The sequence below is a fragment of the Talpa occidentalis genome, unplaced genomic scaffold, assembly GCF_014898055.3.
Source record: "Talpa occidentalis isolate TD23 unplaced genomic scaffold, MPIMG_talOcc4v2.1 talOcc4.12, whole genome shotgun sequence".
Taxonomy (NCBI): Eukaryota; Metazoa; Chordata; class Mammalia; order Eulipotyphla; family Talpidae; genus Talpa; species Talpa occidentalis.
The window spans coordinates 4,179,544-4,198,780 of NW_023601212.1; the positions used below are offsets into that span (position 1 = coordinate 4,179,544).

The 19,237-nt window shown below is 42.0% G+C and overlaps 2 protein-coding genes and 1 pseudogene across 2 annotated transcripts; all 3 read right to left on the reverse strand.

The window, feature by feature from the left end:
- Nucleotides 1-6,700: 6,700 nt before the first annotated feature.
- On the reverse strand, nucleotides 6,701-8,918 carry LOC119239807 (olfactory receptor 7A5-like). Its single transcript, XM_037504200.2, has 2 exons — nucleotides 8,911-8,918; nucleotides 6,701-7,604 (listed from the first exon to the last, which is right to left on the reverse strand). The coding sequence occupies exons 1-2, from the start codon at nucleotides 8,916-8,918 to the stop codon at nucleotides 6,701-6,703; spliced, it is 912 nt and encodes a 303-aa protein (XP_037360097.2).
- Nucleotides 8,919-12,755: 3,837 nt separating this feature from the next.
- On the reverse strand, nucleotides 12,756-17,976 carry LOC119240313 (GTP-binding nuclear protein Ran-like; annotated as a pseudogene).
- Nucleotides 17,977-18,304: 328 nt separating this feature from the next.
- LOC119240315 (olfactory receptor 7C1-like) lies at nucleotides 18,305-19,237 on the reverse strand (the record flags this gene model as incomplete). Its single annotated transcript, XM_037504669.2, has 1 exon — nucleotides 18,305-19,237. A coding segment is annotated over one exon (933 nt), but the record flags the coding sequence as incomplete, so codon positions are not given.

Sequence of the window (19,237 nt, forward strand, 5' to 3'; positions counted from 1 at the left end):
GTTCTTTGTGTATATTTAATTGTCAGAATTACGCTGTGCAAATATGTCCTCCCTTTAGTGGGCCGTCCTTGTGCTCTAGTGCTGTGTTCTTGTGCTGCACAGAGCATTTTGATTGATACAGTCCCAGTTATTCATGTTCTCCTTTGTTTCCCTTGCTGCTGGGGATGATTCCACAAGCACATCTGAAATTTATTTTGAAGAGTGTTTTGCCCACGTTTTCTTCTATGTGTGTTATCATTTTGGGTCTTACATCAAAGTCTTTTATTCATTTTGTTTTTTTAAAGATTCATTTATTTATGCATACAAGAGCTGGGGTACAGGTCAGACAGGCGGGAGGGTAAGAGGATTTACCAGAGACAGAGTGGGGAACAGAACAGGCATAGTGACTGAACTGCACTGCTGAGGGGAGCAGCGGGCAAGTCAGGAGAGGTCTGCCATGCCATGTGGGTAGCTCCCTGGCCAGCTGGGGGATCAAACTCGTGTTGACAGGCTGTGGACAGCTTCACAGTGTGGTGCTTAACCCCGCACCAGCAGGAAGGCCCCTTTTATTCATTTTGAATTGATTTTTGTGTGATTTGAGATGGAGTCATCTAGTTTCATTCTTTTGCATGTGTGTGCAGTTTTCCCATTACCATTTACTGATGAGGCTCCTTGCTCCAGTATCTGTTCTTGGCTCCTAATGTGTAGATTTAACTATTCCTATAAGTCTGGGTAATTTCTGGGATCTTCATTCTACCCCTTTGGTCTCTGTGTCTGTTATTGTTGCCAGACCATTTTAATCATCCAGTATTGTTTTAATTGCTATAGCTTTGTAGTATAGTTTGAAGTCTGGTATTGTCATAATTTTTCCCCTTTTTGTCAGAGTTGCTTTGCTATCCAGGGTCTTTTGTGGTTCCATATGAATGTCAGTAATGTATGTTTTATTCCATGAAGGTGCTGTTGATAGTATCATGTGTTGGGTTGACTCTGTGTAGTGCTTTGTGGAGGATGTTCATTGTGGCCACCTTGATTCTTCCAGTCCATGAGCAAGAATAACTTTCCATTTCCTTGTGTCACTTTCTATTTCTTTTAATTTCAGGTATGCATGATTATTAGTCATCATGTGTATATGCAACATTAAGTTCACTGCCAAAAGTTTAGCTTTGCCTTTCATTATACCATTGCCCTCTGTTTCTGATTAATCACCTCCCTTTGCCCATCTTTCTGTTAGCCACTAAATGTTCTTATATAGTCCAAAAGTATAGTTTGTTTTATTGACATGATCTGTTTATTTGTTTTCTTTATCACATATGATAGGATATTTGACTTTGTGTGCTTAGCTTATATCAGTAAGGATAATTCTCTTGTGCAAATGGCACAATTTCATCTTTTTACTATGTAAATAGTATTCCATGATACACATATACCACATCTTTTTTTCCATCTGTCGATCACTTGGATTGTTTCTACCTCTTGGCTGTTGTGAAACCACTGCCGTGAATATGGGTGGCACATACCTCTGTAATGTGTGGTTTTTGTGTGTATTTTCCACCTAAATACTCAGAAGTGAGACAATTGGATGATAGGGAACTTGTATTCTTAAATTTTTAAGTATTTTACATATTGCTTTCCATAACAGATGCACAAGTTTACATTCCACCAACATTACGTAAATAAGTGTTTCTGCTTCTGGCCTGGGACCCTGTGAGCTCAGTGACCAGTGACCAGACGGCTTCGTAATGGATCCCAGAGCAGGGAAAGCACGGTGGGACAGAGAACACATCACTTCTTTGCAAAGTATCAAGCAGACTTGCAGCATTTGCAACCCGGGTCCCTCAGTGGACAGCAGGGCAGGTGGCTGTGGTGTCATTGCCTGTGGCCACAGCGGTGCAATGGGCACACGGCCTATCAGGTGCCCCCTTCATATCCAGGCCAGCTGAGTCCAGAGATGGAACCCTGTGGACTAGACCCAGCTCCATCACTAGGAGACTCAATCCATGGCAGGAACGACCTGAAGGAGGTGGGGAGGGAGGTGAGGACAACTGAAGACCAATTGGAGCTTCTGTAGAGGGAGGGGGAGGAGGTGGAGGTGACAGAGTTCACTTCTCAACAAACTGAGATAATACTTAAGTCCCAGACTCCCCACTGCCCACCTCACGCCAAGGTAAACTAGAAGAGAAGCAGTCAACTCTGACCTACTATAAACCTGGCAATGAGGTGACATAAATACTTAGAAATCAAGGAACATCTGAGCACAAGAAGGAAAAAAAGGATCAGAACAGAAGTTCTGGCTCATATACAGGGGAGAGAAGCAGAGGAGTCTCAGCGACGTGGAGCAACAACATTGAATACACCCGTGAGTTATGGGAGGTGACTCAGGGCAGACGGGCAGCTGCGAGACCTGGAAAGAAGATAAAGAACCAGAGAGTCTTCACCAAAGAGATGGACAAGATTAAGAGAACACAAAAGAGTCTCTGAATGCAAATGACCACAAATGTAGAAAGTGTTTTAGGTAGAACTAAAAAGGCAAACAAAATAACTTCAGAGCTTGACGATCCAAATGTATAAATCACATAATTAGGAAAACAGAGAGAAAGAAGACAGACATGGGAAAATACGGAAACACTACAAAAAATGTTAGACTCAACTGGAAGTGGAAACATAGGGATAGTGGATAACCCAGAAGATGAAGGAGAAGGGAGGAGGGACACCCTTCAAAAACATCATTACTAAAGCATGAAAGAAGCATGAATGTCCAGGAAGTAGGGATAACACCCAAATTTCAAAGTGAAAATGACCTTCACCGTGACATCCCACCTTTGGAAAATATATAGCAATAGAAGCTCACATCAAAAAACAAGAAAGAACTCAAAGAAACAACCTAATCTTGAAGCTCAAAGATCTACAAAAAGAACAACAAAAAAAACCCAAAACCAGTAGAAGAAAAGAAATAATAAAAACCAAAGCAGAAATAAATGAAATTGAAACTAAAAAAACAATCCAAAAGATCAATGAAACCAAGAGCTGGTTCTTTGAAAAAATAAATAAAATAGACAAACCCCTAGCCAGGCTCACAAAGGAAAAAAGGGAGAAAGCACAACTACACAGGATCATAAATGAAAGAGGAGAAATCACAACGGACACAGCAGAAATCAAAAGAATAATCAGTAACTACTATGAACAGTTATATGGAAACAAGTTCAACAATCTAGAGGAGATGGACAAATTCCTACAACTCTACAATCACCCAAAACTAGATAAAGAAGAAATAGAACACCTAAACAGACCAATTACAAGCAGCAAAATTGAAATGGTAATCAAAAAACCTCCCCAAAAACAAAAGCCCAGGACCTGATGGATTTACAAATGAATTCTACCAAACATTCAGAGACGAATTAGTGCCTATCCTTCACAAACTCTTCCAAAAAATTGAGAAGGAAGGGACAATATCAAACACGTTCTACGAAGCCAATATTACACTAATACCAAAACCGAATAAGGACAACACAAAAAAGGAAAACTATAGGCCAATCTCCCTAATGAACACTGATGCAAAAATCCTCAATAAAATTTTAGCTATCAGAATCCAACAATGTATCCATAAGATAATTCACCACGACCAAGTTGGATTCATTCCAGGGGCACAAGGATGGTTTAACATCCGAAAATCAATCAACATTATCCAACACATCAACAAAAAGAAATATAAAAACCATATGATAATATCAATAGATGCTGAGAAAGCTTTCGACAAAGTGCAACACCCATTCATGATAAAAGCCCTTGAAATTCTTGGGATACAAGGAACATACCTCAACATCATAAAGGCCATCTATGACAAGCCAACAGCCAGTATCATTCTCAATGGTGAAAAGCTGAAAGCAATTCCATTAAGATCTGGAACAAGACAAGGATGTCCACTCTCACCACTGCTTTTCAATATAATACTGGAAGTCCTAGCCAGAGCAATAAGACAAGAGAAAGACATCCAAGGAATCCAAATACGAAAAGAAGAAGTCAAACTATCACTATTTGCAGATGATATGATAATATACATAGATAACCCCAAAATCTACACAGAAAAACTAATTCAACTCATCAATCAATTCAGTAAAGTGGCAGGATACAAAATCAACACGCAAAAGTCAGTAGCCTTCCTATACACAAACAATAAATCTGAAGAAGAAGAAATCAAAAAAACCATCCCTTTTATTATCGAAACAAAAAAAATCAAATATTTGGGAATAAATCTAACAAAAGAGTTAAAGGACCTATACAAAGAAAACTATAAAACACTTTTAAAAGAAATAGAAGAAGACACAAAGAAATGGAAAGACATTCCCTGCTCATGGATTGGAAGAATAAACATTATTAAAATGGCCATCCTACCAAAAGCAATATACAGATTCAATGCTATTCCAATCAAAATCTCAATGGCATTCTTCAAAGAAATAGAACAATTATTGATGAAATTCATATGGAATCACCAAAAACCCCGAATAGCCAAAGCTCTACTGAAAAAAAAAGAAGGAAATGGAGGCATCACACTCCCAGACTTCAAACTATACTACAAAGCCATAATCATCAAAACTGCATGGTATTGGAACAAGAACAGACATACAGACCAATGGAATCGAATAGAAAATCCAGAAATAAACCCACAGATTTATGGTCAACTAATCTTTGACAAAGGAGCAAAGACTATGCATTGGAGCAAAGAAAGTTTGTTCAATAAATGGTGCTGGGAAAACTGGGTCGCTACATGCAAAAGAATGAAGCTTGACCACTACCTCTCACCATACACAAAAATCAACTCAAAATGGATTAAAGAACTAGACATAACACCTGAAACCATAAAATACATAGAAGGAAATATAGGCAAAACACTACGGGATTTGCACATCAAAGACATCTTTACAGACACATCACCCAAAGCAGTGATAGTGAAGACAAAGATAAACAGCTGGGACTACATCAAATTAAAGAGCTTCTGCACAGCAAAAGAGACAATAACAAAAACAAAGAGAAACCCCACCAACTGGGAGAACATTTTTGCACCCAACACTAATGATAAAGGACTGATCACAAAAATCTACAATGAGCTGATGAGACTCAACAAAAACAAAGAAAATAATCCAGTCAAAAAATGGGCAGAAGTGATAAAAAGAAACTTCTCTGAAGAGGAAATGCAAATGGCCAACAGGCATATGAAAAAATGTTCAACATCACTTGTAATCAGGGAAACGCAAATCAAAACTACCATGAGATACCATCTCAAACTAGTGAGAATGGCACATATTAAAAAAACTAGCGACAACAAATGTTGGCGAGGGTGTGGAGAAAAAGGAACTCTCCTGCACTGTTGGTGGGAGTGCAAACTGGTCCAACCACTATGGAGAGCTGTGTGGAGATTTCTGGACCTACTAAACATAGAGCTTCCATAGGATCCAGCAATTCCACTCCTAGGTATTTACCCAAAGGACACAGAAACATCAACTCCAAAGAGCACCTGCACCCCTATGTTTATAGCAGCACTGTTTACAATAGCTAAGCTTTGGAAACAACCCAAATGCCCAAAAATAGATGACTGGATCAAGAAGACGTGGTACATATATACCATGGAATATTACTCAGCATTCAAAAAAGATAAACACATGCAGTTTGCAGCAACATGGATGGCGCTGGAAGGGATCATGCTCAGCGAAATAAGCCAAAAAGAAAAAGAAAAATACCGGACGGTCTCACTCATAGCAGGAATCTAGAAAACTTAAATAAGGGACCAGGAAAAGGAATATAAGAAAGTGAAAATCAAAATCAACAAAAAACTATGAACCAGAGACACTTTTTGGGGGTGGGGGGCGGGAGGGGAAGGATTGGGGTCAGAATGGGGCGTTTGCAATTGTATGGGGGAATATAAAAATAAAATTTATTATTAAAAAAAAAAAAAGTCAGAAAAAGGAGAAGAATTTATAGAAGACCTGAAAGAAGAGAGAATTGCAAATGCATCTAAATTAGGTTTTCCTCAGATTTTTCCCCAGTCACCCTCCAGGACAGGAGAGGAAGGAAGTGCTCAAGATCCTAAACACAAGGACTTCCAGCCAAGAACACTCCACCCTGGAGAATTATTCAAATATGAATGTGAATAACAGCTTCCCCAGGCAGAGAGGCCCATGGAGTTGATCGCCATCCATCTGCCTGCATGACAATAAAAGCTGAACAAGAGTTCTGGAGTATTATGGGTCAGAACAAAGAACCCAACTGAAGGAAGTAAAGGACAGAGTCAGGGATGACACTAATGGATACTTTGTTTTGACCAGATTTTTCCGCAGATATACTGTAATCGTTTGTTTTTACCTGACACGGTGGTACATATTTTTTCCTTCATTTCTTTTTATTATTTTGTAAATGCCCTATTTCTTGTTGGAAACATTTTATTAAAGAAAAATTCAGGCACACCATGCTTCTCTTAATATGGAACCCAGTATACAGAACAGTTAAAAATAATTAAGGAAATACAGAAAACATATTAATAATGTATAAAAGAGTGATATCAAACTCTGTTCCTAAGACAAACCACAGATTATCTCTGACTAACTGAGGACAGGATCATGACTTAGTCCACGGACTGTGACCCTGCTGCTCCCGACCAGACAATCTGAGGAAGCGGCCCCCGTCACGTTGGGGTTGCTCTGCAGCTGAAGAGCCTCCCCAAGGGCCTGCTTTATGTCCTGTTTCTGAGACTGTAGATGAAGGGGTTCAGCATGGGGGTGACCACCGTGTACATCACCGAGGCTGTTGCACTGTCCCTGGAGTCTTGGGTAGCGGCAGAGCTGAGGTACACGCCGAGCGCCGTCCCGTAGAACAGGGAGACCACGGAGAGGTGAGACCCGCAGGTGGAGAAGGCTTTGTACCTGCCGCTCGCTGAGGAGATTTTCAAAACAGAGGACACAATCTTAGAGTAAGAGTAAAGGATGCCACTGAGAGGAATGATCCCCAGAATCCCCGTTGCTAAATATATCACCAGCTCATTGAGGAAGGTGTCAGAACAGGCAAGCTGGATCACCTGGGTCAGTTCACAGAAGAAGTGAGGGATTTGCATCTGTGAGCAAAAGGACAGTCTCAAAACCATTAAGCTGTGTAATAGAGAATCCAGAAGACTTACCACCCAGGATGCAAGAAGCAGGAGGCCACAGAACTGGGGGTTCATGATGACCATGTAGTGCAGGGGATGGCAGATGGCCACAAACCGGTCATAGGCCATGGCTGTCAAGAGGAAGGTGTCCAGTACTCCAAAGAGTAAGAAGAAAAACACCTGGCTGAGACAGCCCGCGTAGGTTATGGCTTTGTTCTGTGTCTGGATGTTCAGCAGCATCTTGGGGACGGTGGTGGAGGTGAAGCCGATGTCGGCAAAGGACAGGTTGGCGAGGAAGAAGTACATGGGGGTGTGCAGGCGGGGGTCCGTGACGATGGCCAGGATGATGAGGAGATTCCCAGTGACCGTGACCAAGTACATGGCCAAGAATGCCCAGAAGAGGAGGGGCTGCAGCGAGGCCTCTTCTGAGAGCCCCAGGAGGGTGAACGCTGTGGGGTGGGTTTGGTTTCCTGGCGCCAGGTCGCTGGTGAGCCTGGGGGATGGAGACAGAAGTAATGCAAACTTAACCACAGCAGAGCAATCAAGGAATGAGGTTAAATGGTGTGATTTTATTTTAAATACATTCAGTTAATCAATTTCATGTTACTGAGCTAGTGCCTGTTCCCTGTTGCTGAAAATAATTAGCCATGGGTATATCTAATACAAGCATTTTTCCAAGTCAAATTTTTCTTTGAAAATTTCCTGAGTTCTTCTTTTCAATATGTTTGACTAATTATATTATCCAAGTATTGTTGGAATTATGAAGAAAAAGCAGTGAGACCGACTTCGAAATATCCTAGCCCTAGGGCCTCCCTGGTGGCCTAGAGGTTAACTCTCAGCACTATGCAACATCCTGGGTTCAATCCCCAGCCAGGGAGCTACCCACATGGTGCAGCAGACCTCTCCTTTTCACCAACTGCTCCCCTGCAGTGTATTTCAGTAGATCTGACTGTCCTGCTCTACACTATTATCCAGTGAGTCCTCTTACCCCCCACACCTCTGGCCTGTACCCCAGTTGTTCTATGCATACATAATAAGTAAATAAATCCTTTAAAAAAAAAAGAAAAAGAAATACCCTAGCCCCAAACAAGTTTTCTTCTAGTATGTGTGTGGTCTTGGTAAATAATATTTCATATGGTGATTATTTTGTTAAGTAAAGTAATGCATTTGGACGAAGAGGTGGATTCTAGAGGAAATGTGATAATCACTTCCGATTATGAGTCTTTGAACAAAATTTTGAAATCAACAGGATTTTTTTATATAAAGGAGCCATCACGTGGTAACAATATATGCCTGAGGACATTGGGCTTGGGGAAATAGCCAGTGTTCCTGGCATAGTGACAGAACCAGAAGTAGGGGTGTGACAGGAGGGGCACTCCAGGTAGGGGGTGAGATGAGAGGTTGGCAGGAGGCCCTAACATCCTGTTGCCGTGCGAAGTTCCTGCCTGTCACATTGTACATTTGCTGATCTTCTAGTGTGTAGGTTGTGTTACATGTGCTGTGCCAAACTGTAATGTCTTTCCCTCACATTTCATCTAAATTCCAAAGGCTAGATTGTAGAAGACAGCTTCAATGGGACAGATGTCCGATCTGTGCTTCCTTTACCTGTAATAAGGATTATTTCCCTTATTTCAGCCACACACACACACTTTCTGATCCACTTTTAGGGCATTTTGTCCTGTGCATTGAAGCACAGCTGAGGATTGTAAATCAAATCACTGAGGACAATGAAAATAGGAAGTGTTTACTTTTCAAAGAATCAGCTTTCCAGAAATGTTGTAAAGAAAGTTGTTATTTACCTCTGCATTTTAACACGCTGGATACCTAAACACACAGAAACTCGCCCTGTATCCTTACTTATTTATTCATTTATTTTTTTGTAACTGTGGTAGTACTGGGGAACCCCCACCAGATATTGCCACCATAGTGCACCCACACCCACTCACCCCTATTCCACCACTTCAGACCTTTATTCTTCTATCTCTCTTTGTTCTTCTCCTTCGCCCAGTATCACCCTTTGTGTCTCAGCTCTGTAGTCAGCCATCAAGGGTTAGTTTTTCATGTTGTATTAATCTGTTCATTTATTTACTTTATATTCCACATATTAGTCACACCATCTTTTTGCTTTATCATGACTTATTTCACCTAACATTATTATTTCAAGCTCCATTCATGTTGCCACAAGTGGCATGAGTTCATCTTTTTCATTGCTGTGTGGTAATCCATTGTGTGTATACACTACATCATCTTGCTCTATTCAGTTTCCACTATAATAAATAGTGCTGCAATAAACATGGCAGAGCAAGTTTCTTTCCAATTAGTTTTTTGAATATTTTAGACAGATGCCTAGGAGTGGAATTACTGGGTCAAATGGCAGATCCATGTTTCCGCTTTGAGACACGTCCTCACTGCTCTCTGTGAGGGCTGGACCAGGCTGCACTCCCACCCGCGGTGAGTGTGGCCCACTGCCCTGCATCTGAACAGCATCCTGTCAGAGTCAGTTCCTGTGTACCATCTGCTTCTTGGCAGGTTCCAGTTACCTTCAACTCTGACTGGACTAAGCTGATTGGGAGATAAATGAGTAGATGATGAATACAACTAGAGTTTAATAGTAACAGTGACAGGGTCTCACAAGTTTGGTGATGTATCTGTGACCAGAAATCTGCCATAGGAAATTTAATTCGTGTTTATATTGATGAACTTATGATAAAATTGGTTTTGTGATATATCATTTCTCTAAAAGTTGCAGTTTCCAGGAATATATCCATGATATTAAGTGAGAAATTAATGTAATCACTATATTCTGACACCTCACCCTGATTTCCTTTAGTTGAGAATAGTAGATAAATAAATACATATTGCATGAGCTAGATGAACAATATGGTCTCACAAAAAAATAATGACAAGTTGAGAAAGACAGACATGAAATGCTAAAATAGTTTGGAGAACACGCAAGAGGAATTTTCATATCCTGAGACTCACATCCATTAGGGGGTCAGACCTGGGTTTACATGAATGAAGTAGAATAAAACAAGTAAAGCCCATAGGAAAATGTCTGAGTGCATTGTCTGAACACACCGTGGCCATTGATTAACAGTTCTCGTCCATCCGTTGTGTGTACCTGTGTATGTGTGTGTGTCATTTCTGTATGTGTGTGCGGGTAGGTAAGCTTCATCACAGAGTAAAGACAGGTCTGACTTTAGGCCACAGTAAGAAGAATCTGCATCATCGCATACAGGAGAGAAGTATTTGAAAGGTCAGTTCTTGCTAACGAGGGAAAGACCATGTGAGTGAGGCCCCAATTGAAGGGCCAGGCCGGGCTGAGAACAGTTACCTTGGACACCACGGCCCCCAGGCCAACTGACCTGCTGTAACTCCACTCACTTGTAATGGGGTTGCTTTTTCATGTCACAAGGAAGTCATTGCCTGTGCAAATACCAGAGAGCTTCTAAATATGTGTTTTCCAGAGGAGACACCTAGATGGTCAGCAAGCACATAAGGGGGTGCTCAGGATCACTCACCAGGGAGATGCAAATCCAAACCAGGGACTGTCACCTCACACCTGCTGACAGAGCTCCCAGGGAGATGACCAAAGGTCAGCACTGGGGTGGGGCGCAGAGAGCCTGGGGTGCTGTTGGTGGCTAATACACGACTGCAGCCAGGGCGGAAAAGAGAACAGTGGAGCCTCAAAATAGCAAAGTGAGACTCCCCTGTAACAAAAGCCATGAAAACAGGACATCATAAAGCTCTCCGCATCCCCTTGTTTATTGAGCCAAAATTTAGAAATAACCTGCGAGTCCATCAGTGTATGAATATAGAAAATAATGTGTACACGTATAGATATAAAATATATAGGCTTTATATTCATATAGGATGGCCCTTAATTGTCCAAAAAATATACATGGATTATGTAAAACATATAATGTGTAATACACACACAGGATATTGTGTTATTATAATACACACTCTATGTAATATCTATCTAATAAAATATCCCGTCAAGAGAAAGAAGGACACCCTGCCTTGTGTGACAACCTGGGCACCTAAGAACGTTCTGCTATGTGACAGAAGTCAGAGAACTAGACATACTGCACGTCACTTCTGTGTGCGCTCCTAAAACAGACTTAAATTTGTTACCCAGACCGGGTGGGGTTTTGGAAGAAGTTGTTTCAGGATACAAACTTGAAGCTGCAGGATGATTAAGGTTCTGGAATCTCCTGCATTGTGACAGAGTCAACAGTACTTTCTTACAACTTTCTAAGTTGTCGAGAGATTATCTCTGAATCATTTTGTGACAAAAAAAATATTCATTGTGTGCATGGATGGAGGTGTTAGCTAGTGCTACAGTGGTAATCATATTGCAAAATATAAATATGTCAAATCAACATGTTTTTCTCCAACTTGCACACTGTTTCAATTCAATTAAATCTCAGTGAAAATACGACAGATGAAATTACAAAAGTGAGGAGACAGAGTAAGGAGGAAAAACAGATGTGACATGAGCACAAGGTGTATAATAGCTTAGTACTAAGATTTCAAGAAAACAGCCTATGTTTAAAATACATAGTGGGACACAAAGGCTCGACTGAGGCCACACAAAATTGAAAACTTTGAAAATTTTGTCCAACAAGCTCTATATGTGTGGGAGAATTAGTGCAAAAAAATTATTACTTTGAAAACTCCTAATATGTTTGAATATTTGAATCACAAACCAGAATAAAAACTCAGAAACCTTGGGTAAATGAACTATTAGAATGAACAAAATTTATAATAGAAAAAGCAAAATTCCAACAAGCAAAACACTGCAGATTTGCCAGTACTAGAGTGGTGGCAAAGTAAAACTCTTTAGTCTCCCCCAACTGACATTCAAGAAAAAGGATGACTTCTGTGAGCACCGCTATGAGGGAACACTACACACTGTTCCTCTCCTCAGCTGCTCTGTGAGGTCATCTGCCCCCATTACCCTGGATCTCTCCAACACAGAGGCCCTGCTCATCTCCCTGCTCACTCCCGTATCCCCTTCCCATTAAACACTTTATTTCCTGCTGCCTCAACTCCAAACCTTCTTGGCTCTGTCTAACGTTGCTGGAACCACGTTAAGCCTCCCACTCCCCCTTCAGTCTCATCCTAACAGATTTTCCTTCCTGTCTCTTCACTGTCAGCACCATCTCTGTATTGTTGAGAGCAGTGGACAGCTTGAGTCACAAATTAAGTAAATTAATTATGAATTGACGAGTCAGTCAAGCAAGAGAACAAGGGAACCTCTTGTCCCTGAGCCTGGTTTGATCTCTGTGACCTGAGGCAGAACTTCTCAGTTTGCATTTTCTCTGGACCTGTCACAAGTGCCTGCTGGGCTCTGAGACTCACCTGGGTGGGGGCTGTGAGGGGGGCTTCTCCATGGAGCGTCTGAGTCCCTCCTGGACGCTTGAGGATGGATCTGGGCTGTGTCACAGACAGGATCTCAGGAGGGCGCCACGGGCTGGTCCCTGGGCAGAGGTCGGGCTCCACAGACAGGAATCATGTCCTCTCCGGTCCCGGGTTGGACAGTCTGAGGGACCGAGGGAGACAGGGTATTTACCGCCCTCCACGCGGTCTCATTAGCCACACCTCACTCTCCTGCTCCAAGCTCTGAGCTCATGAGTTCCCTGTGGACACTGGACTGGACAAAAAGAAAGTTACTTAATGATTCTCTGATCCCGAGAGACTAGATTAGATGTCAAGTGCATACAATTTTGGTTACTCCTTTTTCATGAACTCCTGCACCTTCGAGAGCTGTAGCCACCCAGCACCTTATTCTCACTCTGTGTCCAAGTTTTCCAAATGTCTGTGGCTAAGGAACCCTCTTGACTTTATGCCCTAGATCATCAAGGCACAAATATTTTGGGGGTACAGACCCCCCCAAATGCCCAATACTGCTATTCCACTCTAATTAAGCAGAGAACTGAGTTCCTTTATATAAAACCTTAGAGGCCACACTCCTTGTTGTCATGGCACTCTTGCAAAAGCAAATGGGAATTTTTTGTTTTTGTTTTTATTGTGATGTAACTGCAGCAGCCTTATGTTTGAAACGCCAGAAGGAAACGACTGTGTTCCTAACCAGCTAATATGCAGGGCCAAAGAGCAAAGATTTTTGTAACTGCCAACTCACCCTGAAGCGCGTGCACCTCCTCAGCCCCCCAAAAATAAGCAGGTGTCCTGCTTAGCAGCACAGGGAAGTGTTAACATGCTGTGCCGCTGGCAGCAGGGGGCACTGCCCACTCCTGACACTGGGCATCACCATCCTCACAGGTCACCATCGTCATCCCGAGCAGCAGTTGTCTGAGCAACCTGTAAATTGTGCCCAGACTTCACTGCCAGAGCAGGGTCCGTGACAGCCCAGTGAGCAGGAGCAGGCGTGACAATGAACTCCATGACAACGAACTCCAAGTGAGGGTCTCCAGTTGCTTTTGGAGCAGCCAGAGGAAGGGCTTGTAGTGACCGGTGGCGGACTCGTCTCAGTACTGAAAATTATTCTTTTGGAGACAATAGATTTTCCTTCACTTTCCTGTCCTTAATGTCCACTTCGTTGCCACACAACTCAACAGGGATATTTTCACACCCCGTACCAGGTCTCTATGCAAGTTAGGCACGTTCTGGGAAATAACTCGATGTTACATCAGACAATCTAATGGCACATGGGTTTGCACCAATAGCCTCTCTCCGTCCACCAGATGTGTCCTAACCAGCGGGGTACCTCATGTTGAACTTGGCACGTCTCTGTGGGTGTGGAACAGGAGAGGAAGGCCCTCAACACCCAGGTTCTTTATGTGTCTTTATTTGTCAGAATTACGCTGTGCAAATACATCCTCCCTTCAGTAGTCTGAGTGAGTGTTACCCGGCTGTTTTCTTGAACTGTACAGCAGCATTTTGGTTGATATAGTCCAAATTATTTATGTTCTCCTTTGTTCCCCTTGCTGCTGGGGAGGATTCCACAAACACATCTGAAATTTATATTATAGAGTGTTTTGCCCAAGTTTTCTTCTATGTGTGTTATAGTTGGAGGTCTTACATCAAAGACTTTTATGTATTTTGATTTCTGTGTTTTGAGATAGAGAAGTCTAGTTTCATTCTTTTGCTCGTGTGCCCACTTTTCCCAATATCATTTCCTGACGAGGCTTTCCTTGCTCCAGTGTACATTCTTGGCTCAAATTTGTAGATTAAATGTTCCTGTAAGTCTGGTTTTATTCTGGGGTCTTGTTTCTATCCCACTGGTCTCTGTGTCTGATAAAATTCCGGTACCATTTTAATTATCCAGTATTGTTTTAATTATTATAACTTTGTAGTACAGTTTGAAGTCTGGTATTGTAATAATGAAGTTTTCCCTTTTGGGTCAGAGTTTCTTTGCTTTCCAGGGTCTTTTGTGTTCTGTACGAATTTCAGTAATGTATATTTTATATTTTAAAGCATGTCATTGATAATTCCATGTGATTGTGTTGACTCTGTGTAGTGCTTTGTGGAGGATGGTCATTGTGGCCACATTGATTCTTCCAGTCCATGAGCAAGAAATAAATTTCCATTTCTTTGTGTCTTTTTGTATCTCTTTTGACAGAGTCTTATAGTTTTCTTTATTCAGGCCCTTTTCGTTCTTTGTTAAGTTTACTAACTAGGTATTTAACTTTTATTTATTTTGGTGTGATTGTAAGAGGGATCATTTTCTTGATTTTTTTCTCATCTAACTCATTGTTTATATATAGGAAGGCAGCTGATTTTTTTTTTAAGATTTATTTATTTATTTATACAAGCACTGGGTATAGTCAGAAGCGCCGGAGGATGAGAGAATTCACCAGAGCCAGAGCGGGGAGCAGAACAGGCAAACTGACAAAGTACACTGCTGAGGGGAGCAGCGGGTGCGACAGGAGAGGTCTGCGCGCCATGTGGGACCCTCACCTGGCGGCCGGGGATCGAACCGGCACTGCAGAGGCTGAGGGCAGCTTCACAGCCCAGCGCTCAACCGCTGCGGAAAGGCAGCTGATTTTGTTTGTGTTTATATCTTGCCACTTAAACTGCACTGGTTTATTGTTTCAGTTAGATCCAACATCCGTGTAGCCTGAAAACCCTAAAAACTGGACATAAATGGAACTCATCCTACAATAATAAACACTATTTCAGACACTTATTTCTTAAAACATCCATCTGAATATTGGTTAATTATTCCCACAATATTATACACAAGAAAACAGACTTCGGACCATCTTTTTTAAAAATAATTTAAGAAAGCAGTTGAAGCTTGTGTAATCTTTTGTGTTTTATGTATAAAATACCATACAGTATGGATGCCTAATTTCTTATAGCTCCTCTCATTCAATATTTATACATTTTATTTTATACTATAAAATAAGTTTATTATTCACTTTGAAACGTAAGTTCATTTTAATGCAAAGCTATTTATTAAATGAGACACTCCCATTGAATTCTTTTCCATTTCCTTTGAGTTTGGCTTTTAATTTTTTAAATTGAGTAACCTTACATTATAACATTATATAAAAATCAGGTATGCATGATTATTCATCAACATGTATATGCGGCATTATTCAATGCTAAAATTTCAAATTTATCTTTCATTATACCATTTCCCTCTGATTCTGATTTAACCCCCATTCCCACATGTTTCTGTTAGCCACTAATTGTTCTTACATAGTCATAGTCCAAAAGTATATTTTGTTTTATTGACATGACTTTCTTGTTTGTTTTCTTTGTCACATGTGAGTGAAATCATATGTCATTTGACTTTCTCTGTTTGGCTTATTTCAGTAAGGATAATTCTGTTGTTATCCTCTGTTGCTGCAAATGGTGCAATTTCATCTTTTAATATCTAAATTGTATTCCATTATCTACATATACCACCTCTTGTGTCCATTTGTCCATCAGTGGACACTTGGATAGTTTCTGCCTCTTGATTATTGTAAATTCCACTTCAGTGAACATGGGTGGCGCACACCTCTTTGAATTAGTGGTTTTTGTGTGTATTTTACTCAGAAGTGAGACAATTGGATCATAGGGAACTTATATTCTTCAGGTTTTGAGGACTTTCCATACTGCTTCCAGAATAGATGTACAAGTTTACATTCCACCAAATTACATAAGTGTTTCCTCTTCTGGTCTGAGACCCTGTGAGCTCAATGACCAGTCCAGGAATGGAAATCTCCAGCCTCTACCAGAGTTAAGAAATCAGAGTTTTCAGGCAGAGCCCAGATGGCTTCATAATGGATCCCAGAGCCGAGAAGGACAGTGGGACAGAGAACACAGCACTCCTTTGTAAAGTATCAAGCAGACTTGTAGCATTTGCAACCGGGTCCCTCAGTGGACAGTAGGGCTAGTGGTTGTGGTGGTCATTGCCTGTGGAAACTGCCTGTTCCAACTGCCTGTGCCAAGCTGTGCAATGGGCACACAGCCCACGAAGGTCCCCCCTTCATATCCAGGCCAGCTGAGTTCAGAGATGGAACCCTGTGGACTAGACCCAGCTCCAGTCACCAGGAGACTCAATCAGTGGCAGGAACAACCTGAAGGAGGTGGGGAGGGAGGTGAGGACAATTGAAGACCAATTTGAGCTTCTGTGGAGGGAGGGGGAAGAGGTGGAGGTGACAGAGCTCACGTCTCAGCAAACTCAGACAACACATAAGTCCCAGACTCTCCACCGCCCACCTCACCCCAAGGTAAACTAGAAGAGAAACAATCAAACTGACCCCCAGCACCTCAGCTGTACACCTGGAAATGAGATGACATCAATATTTAGAAATCAAGGAACATCTGAGTGCAGGAAGGAAAAACAGCAGCAGAACAGAAGTTCTGAGAGAGAAGCAGAGGAGTCTCAGCGACGTGGAGCAACAACATTAAATACACCCGTGAGTTATGGGAGGTGACTCAGGGCAGACGGGCAGCTGCGAGACCTGAGAAAGTAGATAAAGAACAGGAGAGTGTTCACCAAAGAGATGGACAATGTTAAGACACACAAAAGTGTCTGAATGTAAATGAACACAAATGTAGTAATGTTTTAAGTAGAATTAAACTGGCAAACAAAATAACTTGAGAAATAGAGGATCCAAATGTATAAATCACCCAATAAAGAAAAGAGAAATAAGACTTAGACACAGGAAAAATAAGGCAACACTACAAACAATGTCAAACTCAATTAGAAGTGGAAACATAGGGATAGTGGATGAAGGAGAAGGGAGGAGTTTCGCCTTTCAAAAAAATCATAGCTGAGAATTTTCCAGACCAAGAGATTGAAATAACCGTGAACATTCTGGAAGTAGCGATAACACCCAATTTTCAAAGTGAAAATGACCTACCCTTGACACTCCACTATTTAAATTATTAAAAATCAGAAAAAAAGGAAAAAATTTTACAGGATGCATGAATAAAAGAGGATTTGCAAAGGCATCCAACGGAGGCTTCCTCAGATTTTTTCCCCAGTCACTCTCCAGGACAGGAGAGGAAGGAAGTGCTCATAATCCTACACACAAGGACTTCCAGCCAAGAATACTCCACCCTGCAGAATTATTCCATTATGAATGTGAATAAAAGCTTCCCCAGACAGAGAAGTCCATGGAGTTTATCACTGTCACATCTGCCTGCCTGACACTAAGCGGACAAGAGTTCTTCTAAAAAAAGAAAAAAATGAAAAAACCCTGAGCAAAATGACATGAAGAGGAATATTACGGGTCAACAACAAAGCATCAAAAGGAAGAAAGTGAAGGACAGAATTAGGTACAACTGAGTATTAGCCCTGGACACTCATGGATACTTTGATATGACAAGATTTTTCACTAGATAATTCATAAGTTGCTTGTTTTTACCCGAAACAGATGTACATATTTTTCCTTCATATCTTGTAAGAACCCAGTTTATTATTATTGTAAGTACCCAATTTTTTGTACTTATTTTGTAAGTACCCAATTTTCTGTTTTAAACATTTTACTAAAGAAAACTTCATTGAGACTATGCTTTACTTAATACAGACCCCAGTTTTCGGACCAGTTAAACATAATTAGGGAAATACAGAAAACATATTTATAACGTAAAAAACACTGATATCAAGCTCAATACATAAGACAAACAGATTATCTCTGACTGAGTGATGACAGGATCATGACTTAGCCCATGGACTTTGAGGCCTGCTGCTCCCGACCAGACAATCTGAGGAAGCGGCCCCTGTCACGTTGGGGTTGCTCTGCAGCTGAAAAGCCTCACCAGGGCCTGCTTTATGTCCTGGTTTCTGAGACTGTAGATGAAGGGGTTCAGCATGGGGGTGACCACCGTGTACATCACCGAGGCGATTGCACTGTCCCTGGAGTCGTGGGTAGCAGCAGAGCTGAGGTACACGCCAAACCCCGTCCCGTAGAACAGGGAGACCACGGAGAGGTGAGACCCGCAGGTGGAGAAGGCTTTGTACCTGCCGCTCGCTGAGGAGATTTTCAAAACAGAGGACACAATCTTAGAGTACGAGAAAAGGATGCCACTGAGAGGAATGGCCCCCAGAACCCCCGCTGCTAAATATATCACCAGCTCATTGAGGAAGGTGTCAGAACAGGCAAGCTGGACCACCTGGTCCAGTTCACAGAAGAAGTGAGGCATTTGCAGCTGTGAGCAAAAGGACAGTCTCAAAGCCATTAAGCTGTGTAACAGAGCATGCAGAAGACTTATCACCCAGGATGCAAGGAGCAGGAGGCCACAGAACTGGGGGTTCATGATGACCGTGTAGTGCAGGGGATGGCAGATGGCCACAAACCTGTCGTAGGCCATGGCTGTCAGGAGGAAGGTGTCCAGTCCTCCAAAGAATATGTAGAAAAACACCTGGCTGAGACAGCCCGCGTAGGTTATGGCTTTGTTCTGCGTCTGGATGTTCAGCAGCATCTTGGGGACGGTGGTGGAGGTGAAGCCGATGTCGGCAAAGGACAGGTTGGCGAGGAAGAAGTACATGGGGGTGTGCAGGTGGGGGTCCGTGACGATGGCCAGGATGATGAGGAGATTCCCAGTGACCGTGACCAAGTACATGGCCAAGAATGCCCAGAAGAGGAGGGGCTGCAGCGAGGCCTCTTCTGAGAGCCCCAGGAGGGTGAACGCTGTGGGGTGGGTTTGGTTTCCTGG